This window comes from Pteronotus mesoamericanus, unplaced genomic scaffold, assembly GCF_021234165.1.
Source record: "Pteronotus mesoamericanus isolate MK-2021 breed Mesoamerican mustached bat unplaced genomic scaffold, CSHL_Meso_final contig_82, whole genome shotgun sequence".
NCBI lineage: Eukaryota > Metazoa > Chordata > Mammalia > Chiroptera > Mormoopidae > Pteronotus > Pteronotus mesoamericanus.
Window position 1 is genome coordinate 1,631,277 of NW_026555265.1, and position 27,842 is coordinate 1,659,118.

Here is a 27,842-nt window from a genome sequence, read left to right on the forward strand (position 1 = left end):
TATAACATCACAGAGTAACATTGGAAACCTTTTCTAAAGTTAAAAGTGAAAAGTGAAGCTTTACCTGTTTATCGAAAGAAGAAAATTACTTTTTAGAGCATGTTTATTGAAAATTTGAAGCAAAAAATGAAAAATACAATTTCATTAAGTTTTATACTTTAAGGACTAGAGTATCTTTGCATAAAACTCTCTCTCCTATACTTATATACCAACAATCATACTTTCTTTCCAATTATTTTTGAAAAGAGTAGTGATTTCCTTTTAAATAGTTACAAAGAACTATAAAACTCTTAACCCCAGAAAGGATGAAACCCTTTTATCATACAAATTAAGATGTGAAGTTAACTTGTAAATCTACATTCAATCACTTTAATATTAATTAACATACATACAATGGGACTGGCTTCATCAACTTTTCCATTTTGGCATCACAAAGATGAATCTTTCGATGTTCTATAAGCAGTATATTTATGTGATAGTCAGAAGTTTACTTAAAATTCAACTCAAATGGTAATAAATGAGTATGAAATGGAAATCAAGGAAAGGTCTTAAATAGTAAGAAAAAGCCCCGAAGTCTTCTAAATAGCAAGAGCACATTCTCAATTTAGTTTCAAGATGTACATCATTTTCATCCTCATTCTTCCGGGGCCCTGAAGAGAAAAGAAAAAATTGAAATTAACTTCATTTTCTATTGTCTTCATGCAAATAATTAGGAAAAAACCTTTGCAATTATAAAATCACATAAATTATCAAGGTCAGATGAAAATTGTAAGTAATAAAATAAATGTCTAAAGTTAATTACATTCCTTTTTTCTGAGGAACACATTAGTTCATAATAAAAGAAATTCATACACAAATCTTAAACATTGGCAGGTTATGGGGATTAGTTTAAACTAAAACTTTACCCCGTTATAGTTCCTATTTCCTTATAATCTTCTTCTGATTTCCGATTCTTAATCTTAACATTTACTGATTAAATACTGTAAAATTCCTTTTAATAAAAAGTAATACTTTAAAAATGTAAACAGCATATAAAGTAACAATAAGTTTATGCGTTTGGAAAACAGTTGAGAAGTTTAGTCAAATGTTAAACACATGGCCTTCTACTCCTAGGTATGCACCCAAGAAAAATAAAAATATGTCTACACAAACACTTGTACACAAAAGTACATAGCATTATTCACAAAAGCTAAAAAGTGGAAACAACTCAAATGTCCATTAACCAATGAGCAGATACACAAAGTGTTGTATATCCATACAATGGAATATTATCCAGTCATAAAAAGGAATGACATACTGACACATGCTACAGGAATATACCTTAAAAACACTACGCTGAGTGAAAGAAACCAGGCACAAATGTTACATATTTTATGATTCCATATTATATGAAATGTCCAGAGTTGACAAATTAAGAGACAAAAAGATTAGTGGCTGCCAAGTACTGGGGGAAGAGGAGATACCTGCAGTTGCAGGAACAGGGAGTGATTGTCTCTGTGTATGGGGTTTATTTTTAGGGTGATGAAAATGTTCTGGATTTGTTAATGGCGATGGTTGTACAAACCTGTGAATATAATAAAGCTGCTGAATTCTTCACTTTAGAAAGATGATTTTCACGGTAAGTGAATTATATCTCAATAAAAATTTAAAAATGATTTTTCCTACTCTAGACACTGAGTCTCATTTTTCAAAGACAAATACTATTCATAATTTTTTATATCTTTTCAGAAATTTTAGGTATATAATTAGCATCTAACTATGTGTGATAATCCCTCTTTTTTCAAATACACAAGGGAACATTTTACACATACATTTGCTCCAAACCTCCCACCCCAGGCTCAGTGATCATTTAGGGTCAGCACATTCAGAAATACTGCATTCTTTTTAAAGATGAATTCCATGACATTGATACATCAGTTCATTAGGCTCCAGCCTGCTATTGAGAAGCATTTGGGCTTTTTCCAGTCTATAGCTATTTCAAACAATGCTGCAATGAACGTATTTTTTACAGAGATCTTTCCATACATGAGTGTTATCTATAAGTTAAGTCTAAGGAGTGAAATTGCTAAGTCAAATATATGTATTTTTAATTTTGATTTTGTCAAACTATCCTACCAAAAATTTGCACAAATTTACACTTTCCCCACCGGTAAGTGAAAATGTTTTGCCAGTGTTGTAACATGTATACCATCGGTTTTTGATCCTTGCCAATCTGATAAAAAATAGTATCCTACATTTCTTTAATTTTAAATGAAAGTGAGAATCTTTGTATTTTTCTATTTATTTGTGTCCTTTGTTTTTCTACTGCTGGTCTTTAAAAATATTTTTAAATGGCAAAGTAAATTTCTGTAAAAATACTACATATTGAATTAAATAATTTCCATTTTAAATGTCTCTATCCATGTTCTCCTCCATTGAATTTGTGATCTCCTAGAGTTCACTATTCAAATCTTCATTTGGATTAATTCTGGTAACTTATTATTGCTCATGTGCAATTAACAAAACCCAGCTAATCTATTAATTGGTTTGTGTGTGGGGAGATATATGGGAAAGAGTAAAGATGTGTTATAAATGAGGAATAAAACTTAAAGCCATGAGGAAAGTTGTCCCTTTGGACAGTACAAATTGTGCCACTGTATTTGTCTATAATTTGATAGGGTCCACCTAAATATTTTGGTTGGACTTCTCACTATAAACTGTGGCAAACATGGGTATGTAAAGGTCTGTATGTGCTGGTGGGAGTGGTGGAAAAAATTTGGCAACATTCGATAACACAATATGCTGTGTAGTTTTTTTGTATGCTTATAACCCTTCCCCAAAGTAATTTGTTTTAAGTGGTCTGCATTATAAATGCCTACCAGTGCTTTGATGTAGGAGTCTTATCCTGCTGCTTGTTTGGAACCTGCTGCAGGGGGCACAAGGCTGTCCAGCTGTTGGAGATGTCCTGTATTAATCAACCACTCATAAAACTTATTCTCCACAAGTACCTGGAACTGTTTCCTTTGATCCCTAAAATTGCAGTTGAGAAAAAGAATGTAAAAACACTAATTCATATTGATTTTATTCCAAGTGATTATAGAATACTTCAATGGAATAAATGTTAAATTGTTTCTAGTTACCCATTTGTTCTCTCCAAATAAATGTTCTGTTCAGTTCTGTACAGTGGACCACTGTCCCCCAAAATACATTTGGTCAGATACAATGTCTTCTTTGTAAAAACTTATCAATAATTACATATTTTGTTCTACTGTGGTTATTTATTCAACAGATATTTACTGAGGACCCAGTGATGCTGGGTGGAATTCTGACTTGTGGGGATAAATGTGTGAAGAAAGGGGAAGAGACAAAGCTCCTGTCCAGGCAGGTCTGTACCGCACGGCTCCAGAGGGCACCCTTCCCACTATTAATCTATGCAGTCTGTGTTCCCTGTGAACTGTGTATTTTAACAGGGAAGATAGGTAATAGATAAAATAAATATATGATATGAACTTAAGGAGTTTTAAATGCCTTCCAGAAAAATTCAGCAGAGTAAGTGAATGGAGACTATTGGGAATGCTATTTTAGGAAGAAAAAAAATGAACAGAAAAAGCCTGAAATAAAACTTAAGCAGAGGCCCGAATGGAGTGATGGATTAAGCACACTAAATATCTGGAGAAGGACATTCCAAGCAGAGGAAACAAAAAGTGCAAAGGCTCTAAAATGAGAGCGTATTTCACATGTTCAAGATAAGAAAGAGAAGGCTAGCTCCTGACAGTCAGGAGCTGGCTTAGTACTAACAGCTAGCACTTAGTATAGCTAGGCTCTGGCCTGGCTGTGGTGTTGTCTGTTAACATAAACAATTCCATAGACGAAGACCAATATTAGACAAGGCCACTCTCAGGGGATAACAGATCAAGGCAAGAACAAGACCACTCCATAATCCTATCTCAGTCCAGACAAAAAAACATTTTGTGGTCCATACCATAAATATCCAAACATCCAAATAACCAAACATCACCATTTCCTCCCTAATGAGTAACTGCTGTTTCTTTATGATTACAGTTTTAGCTCCACTTTATTCTTTCACCTTTAATATAAAAATTACTAAGATACTAAATCATAGAATTGCTCTTGCTTCCAGATAGAACCCAAACCACAAAACCTTGCTTCCTAGAATCCTCCCCCAAATCACCTGACACAAGCCAAAACTCAATTATAAGTCCTTTTTTAACACCTTTTCCTGAAATGAAACATGATTGTCTCCTTACTTGCAATGAGTAATAAAACCCAGCTTTGTTCTGCTTTAATGGTCCTGGTGGTGTATGGCTAGAGGGCAAGGACTAAGTAATAGCAAGAAGACTGCTGTATGGCAGAAGGGGTGTAAATGAGAAAAGAATAGCAGCAAGTGAGGCAGGAGGACTGGTAGGTACGGTAAAGGTTTTAGATTTTATTCCAAGTATGATAGAAAGCCATTAGAGGGGTCAGAGCAGGGAAATGATACAATCTAATCACTATTACAAGAGTGTATTGGCAGTTTGTTTTCAAATTGATCAAAAATTCTTTTGTCTTCCTATATTCCCCAAATTAAATTGAGTGCTCTTCCTTGTTTTTAGTGTTGTCCTGGACCTTACTGTCTTAAAACACAATGATTCAGAGCCAACATTTATTAAACACTCACTGCATTCTGAACTCTGCTCATAAGCTTTTCACATGTGTAAAAAAATCTAGGCATGTAAATACTAGAATATCATATCATATCATATTATATCATACAATAGTTCCCAGAAAATAATAAAGACACTAAGAACCTAAGTTCTGGAACCAGGCTGACTTGTGAATCCCAGTACCTGTATGACTTTGGGTAAATTATTTAATCTATTTGTTTCCTTTTCTGTAATAGGGTATAGTTATAAAGACTAAATGAGTTAATATATAGAAGGTACTTAAAATAGTACTTGTTGCATAGTAAGTGCCCAATACATATTACCTGTTATTATGGTCATATTCCTTATTCTATGATATGCTAACCTGAGAATGACCACTCTGAAGCATTAACGTCTTGGTGGCTCAATTCACAAGATAGAAACCAGGTGGAACATTTGCAAAAAGTAGCAGCATTATCACAATGAATTTCCAGGAAAAGCATGAGTTGTAACTGTTAGTGATTTTTTTATTTTTTGGTATGTAGTGACTGTTTTAAGAGTCTAAATGTAATTTTGTAACTATGGAGATATATATATATATATACAGGGTGGGACTAAAGAAGGTTCACAGTTGTGAATACGTGAAACCAGACTTTATTCTTGTATTATTATTATATTATTTTCCATACAAACAACTGTAAACCTACTTTTGCCCCACCCTGTATTTCATTCCTTAATCCATATTATGAGAACAAAGCCACAAGAATGCATCCAGAAAATACTGTGGCTGGATCAAGTCTTTTTTTCAATTACTCTTTCTCTTAGAATAAACTTCATTCTAACAGGTCAGGTCTCGGATATTCTGAGTAAACAGTCTTACCGAGAAGATGTGTCTCACAAACACAGCATTAAACAATGTCTCATACACATACTACTAAACACAGTATAGCATATATCACTACACACAATATCTCAGGCACACATATTACTTATTAAACCTTTGCATCAGTCACAACTGGTGGAGGATATACTTACACTTTATGATACAATTAAAGGCTAGTTAACAGACTCAACATCACATAGTAAAGTGACATGGTCAGTACTCATTCCTAAGTCTGAGTACTTTCCAGTACAATGTAGACACGGCTATCCAAAGAACACTAATCTTGACCTGAGCAGTGTGGCTCAGTTGGTTGGGCATCAGTCCAAAAACAAAGAGTTTGATTCCTGGTCAGGGCACATGCCTTGGTTGCAGGTTCGGTCCCCAGTTGGGGTGCAGAAGAGAGGCAACCAATCGATGTTTCTCTCTCACATTGATGTTTCTCTCCCTCTTTCTCCTTCCTTTCCCCTCTCTCTAAAAATAACTAAATAAAACCTAATTAGAATAAGCATTTTTATTCATATATCAAATGGCAGTGGGGATCATCAGAAATAGAAACATTTTAGAGTGGCTGCCATTTTCCAAAATAATGACAACCAGAAAAAAAAATACTAGGCAAATGAAATCCAGTTATTAAAGAGTTTTTCTGTCTTAAGGAGAAGAGTCATAATGATCAAGATATTATCTAGACATATAGCATTTATTGTGAAGATCCCCAAAAGAACTTTATACCGTTTTCTCAAACTTGCTACAGCTCTCAAGTGGACAATGTTGTAACATTGTAGAAAAAGCAGCCTTCCATCTTTTGGTACTATGTTTCCTATGTTCCTTTTCTAATATCACTAACAAATAAAATTTTACTAAATACCAAGATACTTGCACAAGCAGTAACTGTTTATTCTGAGTACCACCACTTTCAAGATATATATGGTATTCTTTCCAAAAGAAAGTTGATTAGTCAGCCCTGGCTGGTATGGCTCAGTGGACTGAGTGCTGGCTTGTGAAACAAAAGGTCACTGGCTCTATTCCCAGTCAGGGCACGTGCCTGGGTTGCCGGCCAGGTTACTCAGATGGGGGCATGTGAGAGGCAACCAATCGATCTCTCTCTCACACATGGACATTTCACTCCCTCTCTTTCTCCCTCCCTCCCCTTCTCTCTAAAAAGTAATTAAATAATATCTTTAAAAAAACAAAAAGTTGATTAATCAAGTTTCTAAACTGGACCCCAGTTTTTGGAGTCGCCTTTGATTTTCTTGTGTTTTTTCACAAAATCCTACACTGAATCCTGCCTCCTGTCAAGGTACTTCTGGTCTCTGCCCCCTTTCCTTCCACTGTAGGATATTTCATTCATATTAATGTATATCTGCCAACTAAACTTAAGTTTCTTTGAAAAAGGGAGTTTAATATTTGAGTTACTAGACTCTTATCTCTCCAAGCAAACAGTGCCTGAAATGCTGACCTGAAACACAAGCCTTAAACTGAAGACACACTGTATATATTTTTTATTACTTTAGCACAGCTGTAAATACGTGCAGATTAATTTGCTTTTCCTGGAGTTCTACTAAAACAAATTATTCTAGAAAATACTTACTTTGTCAAACGAGCTTCCTTCACCGTTTTCTGCCAGATCTGTATCTTTTGTTCTCTTTGACCCAGGGCTTTCTGATATGCAGATGGAAGACCCCCAGGTATCTCTGTGGTGTCCCCTTCCATTTCAAAGGGAATAATAAATACATAAAATTCACAAGGTGGTAAGAGTCGGAAGACACTCGTGTCTCTGTTCTCTCTGCACACAATCATTGGATTATCCCAATAGTTAGGCACTGTAGCAAGGCCAGTTCTGGCCATATGGTCCTCCAGCATTGGGTAATGGGTATGAAAAGGGGCAAAAGTTACTGTGTGGTTCCCAGAAAGTATAAGTGGGCGTGTAGGTGTCAGAATGTGAAAGATGCAGCCTATAGTAGAAGAGATGGACAAACGATGACAAACAGCAATGACTTTAACATTGTCACAGCTGTGGAGATGAAGAGCAGTCTGTACTGGGCCGAGGATAAACGTGCTATTTCTGCACTTCTCAATTGTCACAGATCTGAAAAACGAAAAACTGAGGTAAATGCCTGCGAATGAAAGTAAGATAAAAATATTTGACTACAAAATCATTTTCTGATGGTAAGAAAAAGATCAATCATTTCCAAAGTAAATGTCAAAAATGTCAGAACACTAGGAAGACTGTGCTTACCGTAAGGGAGAGAGCAGATATATAAAAGATTCGTTGCAACGGTGAATCTTTACATGTGCCCCCACCAGAGTATCTGAGCTCTTGGCCAATGTCTGCTTGTAAACCTGGCTCATCACCACCATGCGGTGCATCCTAGGGGCCACATGAGTATTACAAGCAATCTTAGCTCTTTTGGTCGTCCCTTCAACTAGTTAAGAAAAACAAAAATAAATGAGATAGTTTCGAATGAAAGAAAAATGACAACCATATGATGTTACACATATCTACATGTATACAAACATGTCTAAAATTAGATACATGTCAGTTTAAAAAATATTAGATCTGGGTATGGATAAAGAGGTGTTTGCTATATTATTCTCTGTACTTTTTTGGTATGTTTTCAATATTTCATAATTTTTTGTTATAAAAAATATAAGAAGTATAATCCTTTCAAGATTGCCAAGATGGATCTAAAATACTTTTTATTTCTATCCTTCAAATTGAGTAACGTGCCTAAGGTTGTATAGTTGGCAAGTCGGAGAGTTGGGCCAACTCAAGTATCTTTTTCTCCAAAATGCCTTAATTTATCATCCCTACCTTTAAATAATCTGTTTAAACTGCCATGATACTAATTCTGAACCCTTCCTAAGTTACTTACCACATCATTCTATGAATTCTTTTTGGGTTTATGCCTTCACTCCCAAGATCATTACTGAAAAGCACACCTTCCTCTCAAACACAGTGCCTCACACAAACTGACAAAAATTCTGTGCAGGTTGCCCCCCAACACAGTCCTGTCATTAATGTGATTGACCTCTCAGACTGTACTTCCCTACAAGCCACCAGGACATCCTTGTGAAGAATACTGACCAAATGTGAAATCACTGAAGTGTGCTATTATTCTTCTTAAAAAATAATTTTTATTACCTAATATTAGATAAATAATACATGGTTGTAGAAAAAACTTAAATACCAGAGTAAAAGGATAAAATTACTTGTTATCCTAGTATCTACCACTGTTAACATTGTAGTGTAATCCTAACAGGTTAAATATCTTTTTTTCCCCTAGTAGGGCCTACCCTAACATTTAAAAATTTACTTGAATCTATACTCTTTTATCAACATCAAGAATTACGTACTATCTACTATGTATTAATGGAAGCCTTACATATGTGAGTCTTTGATCTCACACTAGAGTAATAGCTTAGTTGGATATAGAATTCTTAGGTCACTATGATTTTGCTCGCGATTCTGTAGATGTTGAACAACCATTTTCTGTTTTATAACACTATAAAATTTGATATAGAACTGACTTTTTTTCTTACCTTTGCACAAAACCTATTTTTTTCTTTATCTTTGAAATTCAGAGATTATGAAAGTATATTCTAGGTGTTTTTTCATTAACTTTGTCTGGCATATGCCTCAGTATAGGTATCTACTTCTCTTTAAACTTATACTGGGGTCCCTCTTCTCTTCAAACTTATTCCTGGGCCCCAAGAAGTCATGTAGCACTTTAACCTCTCCTTTTAGCCATTGGTGGACTACCAGGAATAGATAACTGATGCAACCGAGGCCAGACACTCTCTATGGTAAATTTAAATCTCCAATTTAGAAATATCTAGTCTGCATATGTCTTTGGTGCTAAAAAGAACCTTATCTCTACACCGGCTCCCTGAGGTTACCTGCAGAATGGCCAAATTCTGCTATGGTGTGTAGTAATAGGGAAGCCTCAAGAGAAAGAGCTTATGAGAACGAGAGGGAGTCAAAAAGAGAAAAGCAGAGCAAAAACAGGACTAACTGAAGTTGGGAGCTTCTGTTAATGTAAATCAAAATGACTTAGACCAGTAAGTCAATTATCTGAGACTGATGCTGCCTTGAGAGAAAAAGGCATATATACACAAGAAAAATGCTCCCCTTTTCTATTTTATAGTAGCAATAATATTTAGGTCTTCTATAGAAGATACATGATCATTAATATACCAGAAAACACTAGGTTCCCTAACTTGTCATTCAATTTAATATAGAGTAAAATATTAAATACCTTGGTGAGCCCAAGCCAATTTCTTTCCAGACTTGAGGCAAGCAGAGGTAGCAAATGGATTCCCAGTCAAACAGGCTCTCAACCAGGCTTCCAGCTTGTAGAAAGAAAAGGTCTTAGAAATCCGTGAAAAGCCATTTTCTGCATGTAGTGGTTGCCACAGGGCAAGTTCATGAAGTGGGTATATCTTCCTGGCTCTCCTCACTGTACCTTCAATAAGAAAGCTGAGTGCTACAACAGCTTCTCTAGAGACTAGACTACTATTAGTCGAATGAGAGGATGTAGTGAGTTGTTCTGGATCTAAAAGCAGCTCAAGGAGATCTGATAGATGATCACAGACAAATGCTTGGTGACTGTAATCATTCCAGTTCTAAAAAAGATCAAAACAAAGCACTCTTAAGATAGATTCTGTAAGACATGAAGTTTTTATATTTTAATTATTTTGTATTTATGTTTTGCCTCACCCTTAACAAACCGTTTAAGAAGCCAAATAAACCTTTTTTTGGCTCCTTAAGATTTTTTGTGTATCTGATAGGTATAAACACAGTCTCTCTTGATCTTAGCCAATTCAAATTACAAATAACCCTTAGTGTGTGCCACACATTAAGTATTGCACAAAGTTTAATATATTTAATCCAAACAACAATCTTAAGATAGCACAGTTTACAGATGAGGAAAAAGAGAAATAGAAATGTTAAAAACCTCACCCAAGGCTACAGAGCTAGTGAATACTCTGAAGTTTCAGATCAAACATCAAAATAATCACATTGGGCATTCATTCAATGAAGCATTGGGTTTCTTCATTTACCTGCTCAAATTACAGAAAAAATTTCCAATTCCACTGGATGAAACAAAGCAACTAATCTTACAGTAACTAAATTTAAGAGAGGTTATAACTTTTGGAATAAGCTTTGAGTTGGCAGATGTCCCAAGACTTGGCTTATTCATTTGACAGATATTTTTTGTGTTATGAACAGTGTTAAGTGATGAATTATGAAAACTAACACATATATACTTTCTGTTCTCAAGGAACTCAGAGTCTATGTTGTGAAAAGACAATATAAACAAATAACTAACACAATGAGGTAAGACCTATAGCAAAGATCTCCAAAGGCATTCTCTATGAGCATGAGAGAAACAACAAACTGCACTTGAGGGAAAAAACTGTAGTGGATGCTGTTTGACTAGATTCTTGATTAATGTTGTTAGGCAAATAGACAAGGAAAAAAGGCATTTGAGGCATAGGGAACAGCATATGCCAAGGCCCATAGAAGTAAAATTACCTGCTGTGTTGAGAACTGGAATTTCTGGGCAAGGTGAAGAAAGCATGCTAGGAAGTGACAGGTTAAAAAAAAAGTTAAAATAGTAATCAGGGACCAATCATGGAAGGCCTTGCACGACACACTAAAACATCTGGACTTTATTTTGTGTGCCAGGGACCAAAACTTATTTTCTCAATAGTTATCCTTTAAAAAAAAAAAGTTTATTGTACTTTTTCCATTACCATTTAACCCCTTATACCTACCTCTCCCCTGCAATCACTACCCTGTTGTACATGTCCATGAGTTTATCCTTTTTGCTTGATCCCTCCACACCTCCAATAGCTGTCATTCTGCTCTTTGTCTATGAGTTTGTCTCTAGTTTGTTTGTTAGTTCAGTTTGTTTATTAGATTCCAAAGATGAGTGAAATGATATGGCATTTGCCTTCCTCTGACTGGCTTATTTCACTTAGCATAATGTTCTTCAGACCATCCACGCTGTCACAAAAGGTAAAACTTTCTTTTTTTTACAGCCAAGTAGTATTCCATTCTGTAAATGTCCCATAGTCCTTTTATCGACTCATCTACTAATGGACACTTGGGCTGCTTCCATATCTTAGCTATTGTCAATAACACTGCAATGAACATAGAGGTGCTTATGTTCTTTCAGATTAGTGTTTTGGGTTCCTTCGGATATACTCCCATAAGTGGGATGGCTGGGTCAAACAGGTCCATTTTTAATTTTTTGAAGTATCTTCATATTGCTTTCCAGTGGTTGCACCAGTCTGCATTCCCACCAACAGTGCAAAAGGGTTCTCTTTCCTCCACATCCTCACAAGCATTTGTTGTTTGTTGATTTATTGATGATAGCCATTCTGACAGGTGTGAGGTGATATCTCACTGTGGTTTTAATTTGTATTTCTCTGATGATCAGTGACGTTGAGCATCTTTTCATATGCCCATTGGTCAACTGTATGTCCTCTTTGGAGAAGTGTCTATTAAGGTCCTTTGCACATTTTTAATTGGGTTGTTTATTCTTTTGGTGCTTAGTTTTGTAAGTTCTTTATAAATTTTAGATATTAACCCCTTATCTGACTTACTGGCAAAAAAATTGCCCCATCCCATAGGCTTTATAGTTTGTTAATGGTCTCTTTTGCTGTGCAAACTTTTTAGTTTGATGTTGTCTCATCTGTTTATTTTTCCTTTCGTTTCTTTTGCCTGGGGAGATACAGCTGATAAAATATTGCTATGAGCAATGTTTGAGATTTTGTTGCTTATATTCTCTTTTAAGATGTTTATGGTTACAGGTCTAATATTTAAGTCTTTAATCCATTTTGAATTTATTCTTGTGTGTGGTGTAAGAAGGTGGTCTAGTTTCATTTTTCTGCATGTTTCTGTCCAATCTTCCCAACACGATTTATTGAATAAACTATCTTTAGCACAGTGTATGTGCTTGCTTCCTCTGTTAAATATTAATTGACTATAAAGGTGTGGGTTTATTTCTGGGCTCTCTATTCTGTTCTATTGACCCATGTGACTGTTTTTATGCTAGTACCATGCTGTTTTGATTGCTATGTCTTTATAGTATAATTTGATATTAGGTAGCATGATTCCTCCAACTTTGTTCCTCTTTCTCAAGACTGCTGTTGCTATGCAGGGCCTTTTGTGGTTCCATATAAATTTTTGAAATATTTGTTCTAGTTCTCTGAAATACAACACTGGAATCTTGATAGAAATTGTGTTGAATCTATAGATTATTTTTGGTAGCATGGACATTTTAATGATGGTAATTCTTACTATCCATGAACAAAACATGTGCTTCCACTAATTTGTATCTTTTTCGATTTCTTTCTTCAGTTTCTTATAATTTTTTGAGTACAGGTCATTTATACCTTTGGTTAGAATATTCCTAGGTATTTTATTCTTCTGAAGCAATTGTGAATGCATTGTTTTCTTAATTTCCCTTTCTGTTAGTTCATTACTGACATATAAAAGTGCAACTTATTTCTAGATGTTAATTTTTTATCCTGCTACTTCACTGATTTCACTTATCAGTTCTAGTAGTTTCTTGGTGGGATCTTTGGGAGTTCTCTATGTATAATATCATGTCATCTGAAAATAAGGACAATTTTACTTCTTCCTTTCCTATTTGGACACCTTTTGTTTCTTCTTGTCTGATTGCTGTGGCTAGGCCTTCCAATACTATGTTGAATTAAGAGAGGTGAAAGTAGACATCCCTGTCTTGTTCCCAATCTTAAGGGAAATGCTTGTAGTTTCTGCCCATAGAGCATGATGCTGGCAGTGGGTTTGTAATATATGGCTTTTATTATGTTTATGTATGTACCCTCTATTCTCACTTTGCTGAGAGTTTTTACCATGAATTGGTGCTGGATTTTATCAAATGCCTTTTCTACATCTGTTGATATGATTACGTGTTTTTTACTCCTTGTTTTGTTTATGTGGTTAATAACGTTTATTGATTTGCGAATTTGTACCAAGCTTGAATTCCTGGAATAAATCCCATTTATTATGATGTATGATCTTTTTGATGTATTGCATTATTCAATTTGCTAATATTTTGTTGAGGTTTTACATCTATGTTCACCAGGGATATTGGCCTGTGATTGCTTTTGTTTGTTGGGTATATTTTAATCATTGCTTCAATTTCACTAGGTGTAATATGTCTATTCAGATTCTTTGAATCTTCCTGATTTTGTTTAAGAAGATTGCATGTTTCTAGGAATTTATCCATTTCATACAGGTTGTCCAATTTGTTGGCATATAGTTGTTCATAATATTTTCTTAAAAATCCTTTGTATTTCTTTGGTGTCAGTTGTTATTTCTACTCTTTCATTTCTGATTTTAGTTATCTGGGTAGTTTCTGTTTTTCTTGATGATTCTGGCCAAAGGTTTGTCAATTGTTTTTATCTTCTTAAAGAACCAGCTCTTGCATTCATTGATCTTTAGTGTTGTTTAAGACTCTATTTCCTTTATTTCCACACTGATCTTTATTATTCCCTTCCTTCTACTCACTTTAGGCTTTGTTGTTCTTTTTCAAGTTCCTTTAAGTGCAAAATAGATTGTTTATTTGAGCTCTTTTTTGTTGTCGTTTCTTTGAGATTGGCATGTAATGTTACGAATTTCCCTCTTTGGATTGCCTTCCCTGTGTCCCACAGATTTTGGACTGTTGTGTTCTCATTTTCATTTGTTCCAAGATATTTTTTTGATTTCTTCCTTGAGTTTGTTGACCCATTCAATGTTTAATAACATGCCATTTAGCTTCCAAGCCTTTGTGTGTTTTTCAGTGTTCTTCTAGTGATTAATTTCTAGTTTCATAGCATTGTGGTCAGAGAAAATGCCTGATATGGTTTCAGTCTTCTGAAACACATTGAGACATTTTGTATCCTAACATGTGGTCTATCCTAGAAAATGTTCCATGTGCACTTGAAAAATACATACATTCTGCTGTTTGGGGGTGGAATGCTCTGAAGATATCAATTAAATCCATTTGATTTAGTGTGTCATTTAAGGCTACTGTCTCCTTGTTGATTTTCTGTCTGGAAGAATTGTCCATTGAAGTAAATGGGCTGTTATTATCCAGACTATGACTGTATTTCCGCCAATCTCTCCTTTTATGTCCATCAAGATTTGCTTTACACATTTAGGTGTTCCTATGTTGGGCACATAATGTTTACTAGGGTTTTATCCTCTTGTTGTATTGTTCCTCTTACCATTATGTGGTGACCTGTGCCTCTTCCTTATAGCCTTAGTTTTAAAGTCTATTTTGTCAATATACGTATTGCATCCCCAGTCTCTTTTCCTTTCCATTTGCATGAAATACCTTTTTCCATCCCTTTATTTTTAGTCTGTGTGTATCTTTCAATCTGTGGTGGGTCTTTAGAAACAGCATATATATGGGTTTTGTTTTCATATCCATTGAGCTACCCTATGTCTTTTGATTGTAGCCTTTAAACCATTTACATTCAGGGTGATTATTGACAGATGTATTTATTTCCATCTTATTTTTAAACTATTTTCCTCTGTCTTTCTCTTTCTTTTCCTGCTTAAAGAAAGCCCTTTAATATTTGTTGCTGTACTGGTTTTGTATTAACAAACTCTTTTAGCAGCTTCTTGTCTGGAAAGCTCTTTATTTCTCATGAATTTTATATGATAGCTTTGCTAGGTAAAGTAGCCTTGGTTGTAGGTTTGCCTTCCATCACTCTGAATATTTCATGTCCATCCCTTCTGGCTTGAAATGTTTATGTTGAGAAATCAGACAATAGTCTTACTGGAGCTCCCTGGTAGGTAACTACTTGCTTTTCTCTCGCAGCTTCTAGGATTCTGTCCTTGTCCTCAAGCTTTGTCATTTTAATTATGATGTGTCTTGGTGTAGGCCTCTTTGGGTACATCTTGTTTGGGACTCTCTTAAAGCTTCCTGGACTTGTATGTCTTTTTCTTTCACCAGACTAGGGAAGTTTTCAGTCACTATTTCTTCAAATAGGCTCTTGATCCCTTGCTCATTCTCTTCTCCTTCTGGTATTCCTATGATCCACGTTATGCTTCATGTTGTCCCAAAGGTTTCTGAAGCTCTCTTCATTCTTCTTAATTCTTTTTTCTTTCTGTTGCTCTGCTTGGATGTTTCTTCTACCTTGTCTTCCAAATTACTGATTCAATCCTCTGCTTCCTCTAACCTATTGTTTTTTCCTTCCAGTGCATTATTTATTTCAAGTATTGCATTCTTTATTTCTGACCAGTCCTTTTTTATTGTTTCTAGGTCTTTTTTCATGCTGTTGAGTATCCTTATAGTCATTACTCTAAATTCTCTATCTGATAAATTGCTTGCCTCCCTTTCATTTAGTTCTTCTTCTGGAGGGTTCTCTTGTTCTTTCATTTGGGGCCTGTTTCCTTTGCCTTCCCATTTTGGCTGCCTCTTTGTGTTGGTTTCTATGTACTAGGGATATCTGTCAAGACTCTGGTGTAGATCTGCAAAGACGCTGGTGTAGACCTATGTCAGACACTGCATGTGACTGGTCCTGGGCAACCTGTTTGAAGCTATCTGTGATCCATAGGTTGTGGCTCCCTCTGCTGGGCCTGGGTGTGTACAGAAAGTACCAGGCTGTGCACCAAGGCTGGCTTTAACCAGCACTGGGACTGGAGGAGTCAGCCTAAGTCTCAGAGCTCCAAGAGATATGCCTTTGCTAAACTTAATCACAGAGATAAGCTCTAGCTGTACTCAGCAGCCCAGCTTAAAATCCACAGAATGGGGCAGAGTAATTCCTGTGGGCAGGGCTATTGCTCCCTGCTCAGGCTGATGCGACTTGGAGGGGAGTGCTCTGAGAATGGCCTTTTTAGTACGGGGAATGACTCAGTACAGGGATCCTGGTGTCTTCCTTCATTTCTCTCCCCAGAGCCACCAGCCCCAGACTCTCCTTATGGCATCTTTAGTCTACTCTGCCCTCCCTCTGCTGGAGTCCAAGGTAAGTGGCTGCAAACAGTTTTGTGTGATGATCTTTTAAGACAGCAAATCCCCAACCTTTTTGGCACGAGGGACTGGTTGCGTGGAAGACAATTTTTCCACGCACCAGTAGCACAGGGGCTGTGGTTTGGGGATGCACATTACATTCAAGTTCATCTTTTGCTGAGTGGCTGGGTTCCTAATAGGCCCAGACTGGTACTGGTCCATGGCCCAGAGGTTTGGGACTCTTGATTTAAGAGACTCCCTGCATCTCTGGCTGTCTTTCCCTGGTGGACAGAAACCCTGCTGCTTTTCACAGCTGGATGTTATCTGGGTTTTTTTCCTGGCTCTGGTGCTGTACACTGGGGAGCCCAGCTTGGGGTTTAGATCCCACACTTCTCAGGGGCAACCCCCTGCCTGCTGTAATAGCCCCCAGCACCTCAGCTGCTGCCCTTAGGAGCCCAGCCAGCCCTCTTGCACCTCCTCCACAGTCCCTACCGGCCACATTGTGGTGAAGTGGTTTCTTGTCTGTCCTTGGTTATAAGGCTTCTCTCCAGCGAGGGTTCAGTCGGCTCTTCAGGATGATTTCTCTATAATTTAGTTATAATTCCAATTTGGTTCTGGGAGTTTTGTGCAGCTTCCACTTACTCCTCCACCATTTTGGATCTCTGTTTTTTTTTCTTCTTTTGTTCTAATAAACTCCAATTTGTATGCCAAAAAAACATATCAGAGCAGAGCTGTCCGCAACCTCATTGGTTCTCTCTCCCTCTAGCTGAGTTCCCCTCCCTCAAGTAGGCCCTGCAGTGGTTCCAGAGAGTATAATATGAAAACAATGACAATTCACTGATGAAGTTTCTATAGAAGAGGGATATAATCCACCTATTTTATAAAGTCCAGTGTAGTGGGTGGACTATAGACTAACACCAGGGTGATAAGATAGGACTTAACTACAGAAATCAAGCCCCCAAAAATTGCATTAGGGCCTATATAATACGAATAAAGGGACAGATTTTTAAGAGTTATTTGGAGGCAGAATCTGCAAGATGATAACTAACTAGGTATGACCGATGAGAAAGAGAACATGGATGATTGGTGGTGACTTTCACTGGCATAAGGAATACACGTTAATTCAAGTAAAGGGTGGTTTTACTGTAGAGACACACCATTATCTCCTAAACTATAGTACAGGTAGGTTTCATCAGAAGTGTAACTGAAAAGCCATTTTGAACCTGGTTCTCTCTTAGGGAGCAGTGCCTCTCTGCATGTCTGTTCTATTCACTTCTTTCTTTCAGATTACCTCAGAGTTTCTAATCCCTTATAACTCCAGGTTGCTCATGAACTTGGTGCCATGTGAGCTCTCAGCTCAAGCACCCATCACCAACTGGTTTCTTCAGTCCCTGGGGATACTAATTGGACATGGTCATCATTTCGAATCAGGCCAATTTAAAATACATACCAGTGAATTGGCTACTCTAGTCAAGTGTCCATCCCTGGTCCAAACAGTTGTTGGTAGAGGTCACACTATAGCTTAAACTTGAATCACCATTTACTGGTGCTTACTATGCAACAAGTCTCATGCTAATACATTTCTGAATTCTCACAGCCATTCACAAATAGGCATTGTCTTCCCCATGTGGAAAAGAGAAGTCAAGGCCTAGAAGAGCTAAGTGACTTGCCTAAAAGTATGTGATATTAAGTGGTACAACCAAATTTGAATGGAGGCCACCTTAGCTTAAAACACTGTCTCTAAGACGTTAGGTCAAGATTCAGGTCTAAGGCTTCAGGTCAAGAGGCGTAAGTAAACATGGCTCACCTCCTTATACAACCACAGCAAAAATTACAACTGAATTATAAAACAACTATCACCCAGAATCTTAAGAAATTCAAGTTGTATGGGAGTCCGACAACTAAGGAATTAAAGAAGTCACATTCATCCAGATGGGTAGGGGGGCAGATATGTGGAGATGCGGAGACATGGAATGGGTGGTCCCACACACAAGTGTGGTGGGTAAAAATTGGCGGGGGGGGGGATGTCTCAGGAGTGAGCGATCCCAGCCCCATATCAGACCACCCAGTCAAGGGTTCCAGTGCCAGGAAGATAAGTCCCCATAACTTCTAGCTGTAAAAGCCAATGGGGGTTGGAGTGGTGGAAGAAACTGCGGGATTCTCAGATGTCTCCTCTTAAAGAACACACAACTGTCTCAAGACTTACACAGATTCACTACCTCTGGGCTCCAGCACCAGAAGCATATAGGGAGAAAAGGAAGTGTCTGGCATCAGGGTAAGTGCTGGGGACAGCTTCATCCAGGACAAAATTCCAAGGCCAGGCAGTAGCCACTGTCTCTTTTTTGAGTTCTCCTGTACACAGAGCCACAGAGTGGCCGCACCATATCTAAGACTGCATCAGGCTGGTTCACAAGGGTTGCCCCACCCAGGCAATTACCTAAATCTCTGCCCCATCCAACTTACATGTGTGCTTTTCTACCACAGGTCACACTACTAAGATGGAGTCAAAGCAGCTCTACCTAATACATAAAAACAAACTCAGGGAGGCTGCCAAAATGAGGAGACAAAAAAATATGGCCCAAATGAAAGAACAGGACAAACTCCAGATAAAGAACTAAACAAACTAGAGATAAGCATCTATCAGATGCAGAGTTCAAAACACTGGTTATTAGGATGCTCAAGAACTCATACTTCAACAGCATAAAGTTGGGTACTTCCAACAGCATAAAGAAGACCCAGGCCAAAATGAAGCTTAAGCTAAGTGAAATAAAGAAAAATTTACAGGGAATCAACAGTGGAATGGATGAAGCCGAGAATCAAATCAATGATTTGGAACATAAGGAAGACAAATACATTCAATCAGAACAACGAGAAGAAAAAAAATCCCCCAAAACGAGGATAGAGTAAGGAGCCTCGGCGACAACTTCAAACATGCCAACATTCGAATCATAGGGATGCTGGAAGGAGAAGAGAAAGAGCAAGAAATTGAAAACTTATTTGAAAAAATAGTGAAAGAAAACTTCCCTAATTTGGTGAAGGAAACAGACATTTAATTATATCTATTTCATCATAATTAAAAATGCCAAAACCTAAAGATAATCTTAAAAATACCAAGAAAAAAGCAGGTAATTAGCTACAAAGGAGTTCCCATAAGACTGTCAGCAGACTTTTCAAAAGAAACTTTGCAGGCAATAAGAGACTAGCAAGAAGTATTCAAAGTCTGGAAAAGCAGGGACCTACAGCCAAGATTGCTCTACCCAGCAAAGATATCATTTAGAATCGAAGGGCAGATAAAATGTTTCCCAGACAAGGTAAAGCTAAAGGATTTCATCACCAAGCCCTTATTATAAAAAAACGTTAAAGGGGCCTATTTAAAAAAAAAAAAAAAGATCAATACTATGATCATTAAAATGGCAATAAATTCACAACTATCAACAACTGAACCTAAGAAACAAATTAAACAAACAAACTGAACAGACACAAAATCATAGATACGGAGATCATTTGGAGGGTTATCAGTTGGGAGGGGGAAGGAGAAGAATGGAGGGAAAGGAGTAGGGATTACAAAGTACAAGTTGGTAGGTACAGAATACCCACAGCAATGTAAAGTATAGTATAAGAAACGGAGTAGCCGAAGAACCTATATACATGACCCATGGACATGGATAATGGTGTGGGATTGCCTGAGGGAGTGGAGGGTAATGGGGGAGGGCAAAGAAGGAAAAATTGGGACAACTATAGTAGCATAATGAATAAAAATACAGGGTCTGGCATAAATAACCCCCCTTTTTTATTACAAAATCTTTTATTACAATATCATAAACATGTAATTCTGTAACATAATAATATCATACTCAAGCACACCATGTGACATTTTAGGTGAAATGTTCAAATTAAAACTATAAATTATTATACCCATATTATTATTCTACCAACCACACTCCAATAGGCCTTACTCCTATAGAACCCTGTATATTTAAAAAAAAAAAAAAAAAAAAAAAGGCAGGAACTATGTGTGAAGACAGTAGGAAATGGTTGGTATCTCTAATACATCTGGACTTGCATATTATGAATTTAAGAGAGAACAGGGCATTTATGTCAAGAGGGAAACCTAGAATGGAAAGAAACTCAGGAGTCACTGAGATATATGAAGTCATGGGAAGATAATGAATTACACTGAATAAATATATGGAATGAAAAGACAAAAGTGCCCTAGAAAGAATCCTAAGGGAATAGTGGCTTGTAAGGGCCAGGGGGAAATAGGCTCATGAAGAAGGAGAACAAAGACTCAGAAACAGAACCAGGAGGGAACAGCATTATGGAATATAATGGTGAAAAGATTTCTCTGAAAAAGGTTATTAAAGAGTCTGCACATGGCAAAATTACTGAGATCTACATTTTACTTAAAGTTTTAAAAAATACTTTTACGTAAACAGATAAAAACATTTTGGGTTTCTTTATAAAAACAGAACAAAGTAAGATTTTCTAAAGCTCACAATGTGAGGCAGTTAAATTTAACTTCTAGGATATATCACATCATAAATAATTACTTAAGCATGCTGACCTTAAATATATTTAAGCATATTATCTAAACATATGAGAAGATATTTTTACAGAATTTTTTTCAGTAGATTTCAACAGACTTTGCAAACACTGCATCTTCTTATTTATCCTTAATCAAATAAGTAGATTCAAATTCATTAACATTTGCAAAAATGGGAATGCTGATAAGAGTGAATGATTTGCCCAAAAATCATGTAATTTTTGTGTCAGTAAAGGAACTGAAATTATTTCTCTATGTTAAGATTCCACATTGCTTTTGTTTTATAATTTGGAAAAAAGTAAAAAACAAAGCAAAACAAAACAAGCCAGCAAATCAATGGCTTATATGAATAAACTCAACATAATTTTTAAGGAAGGCAAACCATCTCCCCCACAAATTGTCTTCTTCAGAGCAAGACATCAAAATTTAAACAGTACCTTATTATGACAACTGGATTTTTCAGTCAGGTCAGGAGACTTAGATCTGTTTCTGAGAGTAGGCCACTCTTCTCCAATCAAAGATGTCCTGAGAGAGACTTTATTTAACTGCTGTATGTACAAGAAGAGCAGAAATTGTAGCGTGTCCACTGAAAGCTGCACAAGAAGAAAATAAATGATGAACACAGGTCCTAAAACCACATCAATCACTCGTCTACAACTAAACAGATATAGTGAAAAAAATTCACAGCAGTTTTCTGATCTCATGAAGACAAATGTAGAAAAATTGCTAGCATTTGATATGTATGTCTCTTGATACCCAGATGCAGCAGTTTCTCAAACTAATTAAAATGGTGATAGAAGGAAACTTGACTTGGGGTAGTGAACACACAATACAATATACAGATGATGTATTACAGAAGTGTACTCTTGAAACCTATATAACTTTATTAAGCAATGTCACCACAATAAATTCAATTAAAATAAATAAATAAACTAATTAAACTGGAGTTACCTTCTCGGAAAGCTACGTAGTATCTATGGCCACATAGCATCTTTCCCAAAACTGATAAAGAAAAAAGAAGTATGTATTTTTTTAAAGTATATTATTTCAGAAGTTTAAAGTTAGTTAAAAAGAAAAGAATCTTTAGCAATATGAGTAAATAAATAAATAATCAGAAGAGGGGAATTTAGTTAAAACAGAGGTCAGTTAACCTAAGGTGCACACAGAGACTTATTAAGAAAGTTTAAAATATCAGTGCAGCACCTAAAATAGTATGTAATTTTTCAATGTGTGTGCATTTTGTAGGGAGCAGACCTCAAGTTTTCATCAAATTCATAAAGGGATGTTTGTTTGACTTAAAAATTGCTGGTCTGATGGATTTTATAAGCCATTTCTTATTTGAAGGGTACAGTTTGAAGCTCAGGTTTTCAAGCTTATGATTATCCTCATATATGCATCCCCATACACATATAGGAAAGGCAAAAAAAGTAAAGTAAATACACCTGGGACTATACTTCTATTCACTCTGATTCCCAACCTGGCTAAAATTACTATTGCTAATGAACTTAAAAATACAGATTCATAGGATCACCTAAACTAATTGAATCAACTGTCAATGTGGAACCCCATAAATCTATATATTTTCAAAAATTTTTACTTTCTTAACTAAATTCTTTGAGATAACTGTAGGTTCACATGGAGTTGTAAGAACTAAAAGAGAAATCCTATGTACACTTTACCCAGTTTCTCATCTTGCAAAACTTTAATACAATATTACAACCAGGATATTAACATTGACAGTCAAGATCCAGGACATTCCCATCAACACAGAATCTCTCATGTTGCCTTTTTATAAACATACCCATTTTTCTCCCATTCTTACCCTACCCTGATAACCACTGCTTTGTTCTTTTTAATTTTGTCACTTCAATTGTATTATAGAAACAGAATCATACAGTATGTAAACTTTTGGGATTCGCTTTTAACTCAGCATAATTCCCTAATTTTACACATATTTCCATAGAATAATTGTTATATTATCATTATTTCTTCATATACCTGCCTCCCCATGAGACCACGAGATCCTTGTCTTTTTCATTTCTATATTCCTAATAAGAATAGAGTCTAGCACATAGTAAGCACCCCTCTATTGTAGTTAGCACATACTAGGAACTCAGTAAGTGTGTGGTTAATGAATAACTGTAATGCCCTTTCCCTCTTGGTTGCTTGACAAACTCTTTTCAATCCCCAAAACCTGATTTACATATTACCCCATGTAGCAGAGACTGGCTAGATGCTAATACCTTTTCTTTTCTTCCTGGGAACACAATCAGGTGGCATTTACCTCTCCCTTGAAGTTAGCGATAGTATGACTGTGTTACAGTCAATTAAATGTGGGTAGCTTTTCACATACCATTTTCAAGCCTCCCAAAAACTCTCCCAAAAGAAATGGAAGGACTATGAGGCCCTCATGGGCAAGGCTGTGGCAAATTGTATTGTATTTTCAGCTATTAACTTCCCTACCCTTCAAGAAGCTTACATGAACCACGGGGTTTTTCTTACCTCCTGTGAGGTAGTTTACCTTCCCCCCTCATTGATTTTAGGTATGGACATATGACAAAACTTGAGACAATGGAATCAAAGTAGTCATAGTTATGTTATTCGTCCGAACAAAAGTTTTAAGAGGCATCATGAGTTTCCTTCTGCTCTGTTGCTCTTCCCTTCTGTACCCAAAATAGATGACCCTACTGAAGAAACTGTTTCTTCAGTCTGGGTCCCCAAATAAGAACACATAGCCAAGCCACAGTCTAGAAGAGAGCCATAGCTAAGGTGTAACCTACATATAAAATAAGCAAGAAATAAACCTTTGTTACTGCAAGCCACTGGAATGGCTTTTTTTGTTTTTAACTGCAGCAAAGCTAACTAATATAACAGTGGCGCCAAAACACAGAAGAAACCTGGATCCCTGAGTGATTGCATGGACAACCTAGCCTAGAGATGCCAAGTTGCACTGTTACATAAATGAGAGAAATAAACTGCTTTGTGTAAGCCTCTGAACTGCTGGATTGCTTGTTACTGTAACTAGCCTATTCTGATGAGTATACTTTCTCTGTGAAGTCCCTCCAGATCATCAGAATCATTCATTCTCTTCTTTATTCTATTTCTGTATGTTACGCATACTTTTGTTATTACACACTTCACACTATTAAATAGCACGTTTTTACACACCAGCTTCCTCTAGTAGTCTATGAGCTCCATGAAGCCATGAAAGCAGAGATGTTGTTCTAATCTTTGAATCCCAGCATACAGCAGACACCCACTTAAAAACAGGTGGTTCATATCAGTGGTTCGTTAAGTATTCATTGACCTCAAAACACTTTTAAGGTCAATGAAAATATTTCCTTCTTTCAATAACAGTGTTTCTGCAACATTATAGCTTTGAAAGCAAGTGAACTGGGATTGCTAAGGACTAATTCAATAAATACTGCCAAAATGGAACTGCTAAAATCCAAATGGTGCTTTGGGATTATAACTGTCATTAACCTAAAAGCACATCCTGTACAGCTAGTGTGTACATTAAAAATTTAAAAATAAAATTTTTTAATTTAAAAATTAAGAAGTTTATTTCCCAAAGTAATTAAACATATACATATACATATAAATCCATACTTGATTTCTCTGCTTTTCAACTTCATCCTCAGATGTGCAGCTGGACAGAATCTCAGACCACTCCAGGCGCTCCTCCGGTGTCTTCACGGCAAGACTATCAAATATTTCAAAGTAAAGCCACGCCAGATCCTTAGCCAACTGCAGCTTTCCACATGCAATGTGCCTCCAGGTTGACCAGTACAGGCGCGGGTAAGCTCCCTCTGTGGCCCGGGTTCGCACATACGTGGATATCTTCCTGAGGTAGTGAAGACTGAACTTGGATGGAGGGGGCACCTGTAAGGCGCCCACTATAAAGGGTTCTGCTTTCACCCAGAGGAGAACTCCAGACTGATCCATATTATCTCTAAGGACATCTGTGTAAAAAGGCTTCTTTGCATACCTGGGAAACAAAGTTTCTTCACAAATTCATTTGAAACAAAACTCATTTATACATTTTTTTGTAAGGTGATCCCTCTCTTAACTATTTTTAAATGTACTATATCATTTTAAAAAGCAGATCTAGCTCATCAACCAAGAGCAGAATAGACTTGTTGGTCAGTTCTCATTACAATCTATTTAAACAAGAAAAATTTCGTGATAAAACTAAATTATCTTACTGAATTGTTGGAAGTGGTTGTTGTACGAAAAGTGTGTACATGCATAAGGTACGAACTGGGGAAAAGAAGAAATGGGTAAAGAGCCATCCTATCAGAAGAAATCTTTTATTCTGCCATGAAGGAGAATGCTAGACAAAATTAAGGGAATAAAACTTCACAAGAATCAAATCATTTACACATAAGGATGATTGGTTAAAGATGTGGACATGTTAACTGACCACATAAACTCTATATGAAACACTAACACAAGATGGCAGAAGAATGCCTGTGTAAATGTAGGCTACAAAAATAGATCAAGGAAAGTTAAAGCTATTCTAACAGGTATGATTCATCATGTTCAGGTGCAACATTTTTAGATTTTGTTTGTTGTCTGTTATAACAACAATACATAATTTTTATGGAGTATTTATAAAATACCTAAAAAAAAGGAAAAATCATCCATTGTCCCATCATCAAACAGAAATTAGTTAATACTGTATTCATTTTTGTTTATCTACACATAGAATTTTTGAATTTTCACAGTTGTGGTAACACCCTATATACAATTCTGTATTATTTTAAAAGCTTCACAGCAATCTAACTAAATGTACCTCAGCTTATTCAACTGTTTTTAGACTTTTAGGAGGTTTAAAATTTTCCATAAAAACAAGCTAGGCAAAATACTGATCACTGTTAAAGATGGGTCATGAGCAATGGGGGTCGTTTACCTATTCTACTTTTGTGTATGTTAAAAATTTCCATTATAAAAAGTTTAAATATTTTCACTATTATACCTAATGCTATAATACCACCTTTCTGCCTATTTTCTGCATTAGGATTATTTCCTGAGAAAATTTTCAGATGTGCATTTGTGAAATGAAGCAAATGACAATTCTGAGCCTCATGACATATAGTTCCATTGCTTTCCAAAATGATTGTATCAAATTGTACCTTCACTTGACCCAAGGTACTCACTTCACCAAGCACTCACATCACTTAAAAAGACCTTCCTTGTATGACTGATGAAAAATGCTTTATGTTATTATTACAGTCTGCATTTGATTCTAAGAAAATTGTGCTTCTCTGGGGAATTATCTGCTCAACAAATAACTGATGTCAATTGAGTGCTTACTATGTGCCAGGTAGCATGCTAAATATTTTTCATACTACACCTCTTTTCATCCCACAAGCACTTGGAGATTAGTGTGATTATCCCATTTTCAGATGAAAAAATGGAGGCTTAGAGAAGTTAAGGGACTTATCTAAAGGCACATACTTAAATCGGCACAGCCTAGGATTGCAATTCAAGTTTGTATAACTTGAGAACTGTATTGCTTACAAATGTATTTTAAGAACCCAGTTTTGTGAACATCTCGGAAAAATGGGAGTGAATCCAGAGGAGACCAAAATGAATGACTTTAGATGTGAAGCCATATATAGACATGTTCCAAGTGGAGGAACACAAGAACAGGAACCCAAAGAGTTTGAGAGGGTAAATGGCAGCTGGTTTTCGAATGTGGGAATGGTTGAGCATGGTTCTTAATAAAACCAGACGATGACGAAGACCTTAGTTCCGCGTCCTGCCGCCGCCCCCCACCCCCCACCTCCGGCGAAATGGAGACAGGCTGCTCTGCGAGGTTCTGAGCTCCTGTGTCTAAAGTGTGCCATCAAAGCCAGATCCTGGAGATGTACCCTCTATATTAACTCCGGGACTCGAGGGGGCTAAATTCGTAAACAAACTTAAACTGGAGCTCTTTCTCTCTCCAACAATTTCCCGGGGATGCTCCAGGATTAGGGTTTTCTAAGTGGGGAAATCAAAGGACCCCAAGGCGGTCCTCCAGAAGCTTCGCCGCCACCTCGGGTGCTGTCCGGGGTAGGACGCAGCGTGGGCCGCCAGAGCACTCGACCCGACTTCAGGAACTGAGAAACCTCAGCTGACATGGTCCGTAGACGACCAAGACCTGGCTAGAGCGAAGGCAGCCTCCCCAGCCGGAGCCTGAAGCGTGACAAGCCCACCCTTGCCTCCCCGGGGCTAGTCTGTGAGCGATTACCTGCAAAGGCAGGCGCTGCTCCATCTCACTTTTCCGCGCGCCGCCACCGCCGCCACCGCCGCCACCGCGCCCCGCCCGCCTCTCGCCCGCCTCTCGCCCGCCTCTCGCCCGCCGCCGCCGCGCACACCACGCAAGCGCGAGGCTTCACACCACCGACAACGGGAGGACCACATTGCTAGAGCGGCCGACCGCTTCTCTAGAGGTCTGAAGAATTTGGCAGAGGCTTATAACCTTCCTGGATGCCGGGACCTGGAGCCATACCGGGCTGCCTTCTAGTGTCGAGCCTTTGAACTCAGCGGGGTAGGAAGTTTTCTGTTGCTCCACAATACTGAGGGCAGGCAATAACTGCTAGAAAGGTCAGCACGTTTTGATCAATAATATCAATAACGACAGTTTACGTTTTAGAGTGCTTATTCTGGGTTGGACACCTTTATGTGTATTATCTTTGTCTTCCCAAGAACCTTTTAGGTTAAGTACATTTGTTTTCTTGATGAGAAAACTAGAGCACAGTGGGGTGGCAGTAATACACCCCTAAGAGCACATAACAAGACTCGAGCCAAGATACAAATCCAGGCCTTCATGAAGC

At 37.1% G+C, this 27,842-nt stretch overlaps 1 protein-coding gene across 2 annotated transcripts; it reads right to left on the reverse strand.

The window, feature by feature from the left end:
• Positions 1–107: 107 nt before the first annotated feature.
• Positions 108–27,299, reverse strand: TBCCD1 (TBCC domain containing 1). 2 transcript variants are annotated; one of them, XM_054585080.1, is made up of 8 exons: positions 27,257–27,299; positions 24,631–25,009; positions 21,459–21,614; positions 9,762–10,128; positions 7,742–7,928; positions 7,094–7,591; positions 2,859–3,009; positions 108–650 (listed from the first exon to the last, which is right to left on the reverse strand). In XM_054585080.1, exons 2-7 carry the CDS (start codon positions 24,964–24,966, stop codon positions 2,880–2,882), a joined length of 1,674 nt encoding a protein of 557 aa, XP_054441055.1. In that variant the 5' UTR covers positions 24,967–25,009; positions 27,257–27,299; the 3' UTR covers positions 108–650; positions 2,859–2,879. The 2 variants fall into 2 exon arrangements, with proteins under 2 accessions (XP_054441055.1, XP_054441056.1); XM_054585081.1 differs by lacking the exon at positions 2,859–3,009.
• Between the last annotated feature and the right edge of the window lie 543 nt (positions 27,300–27,842).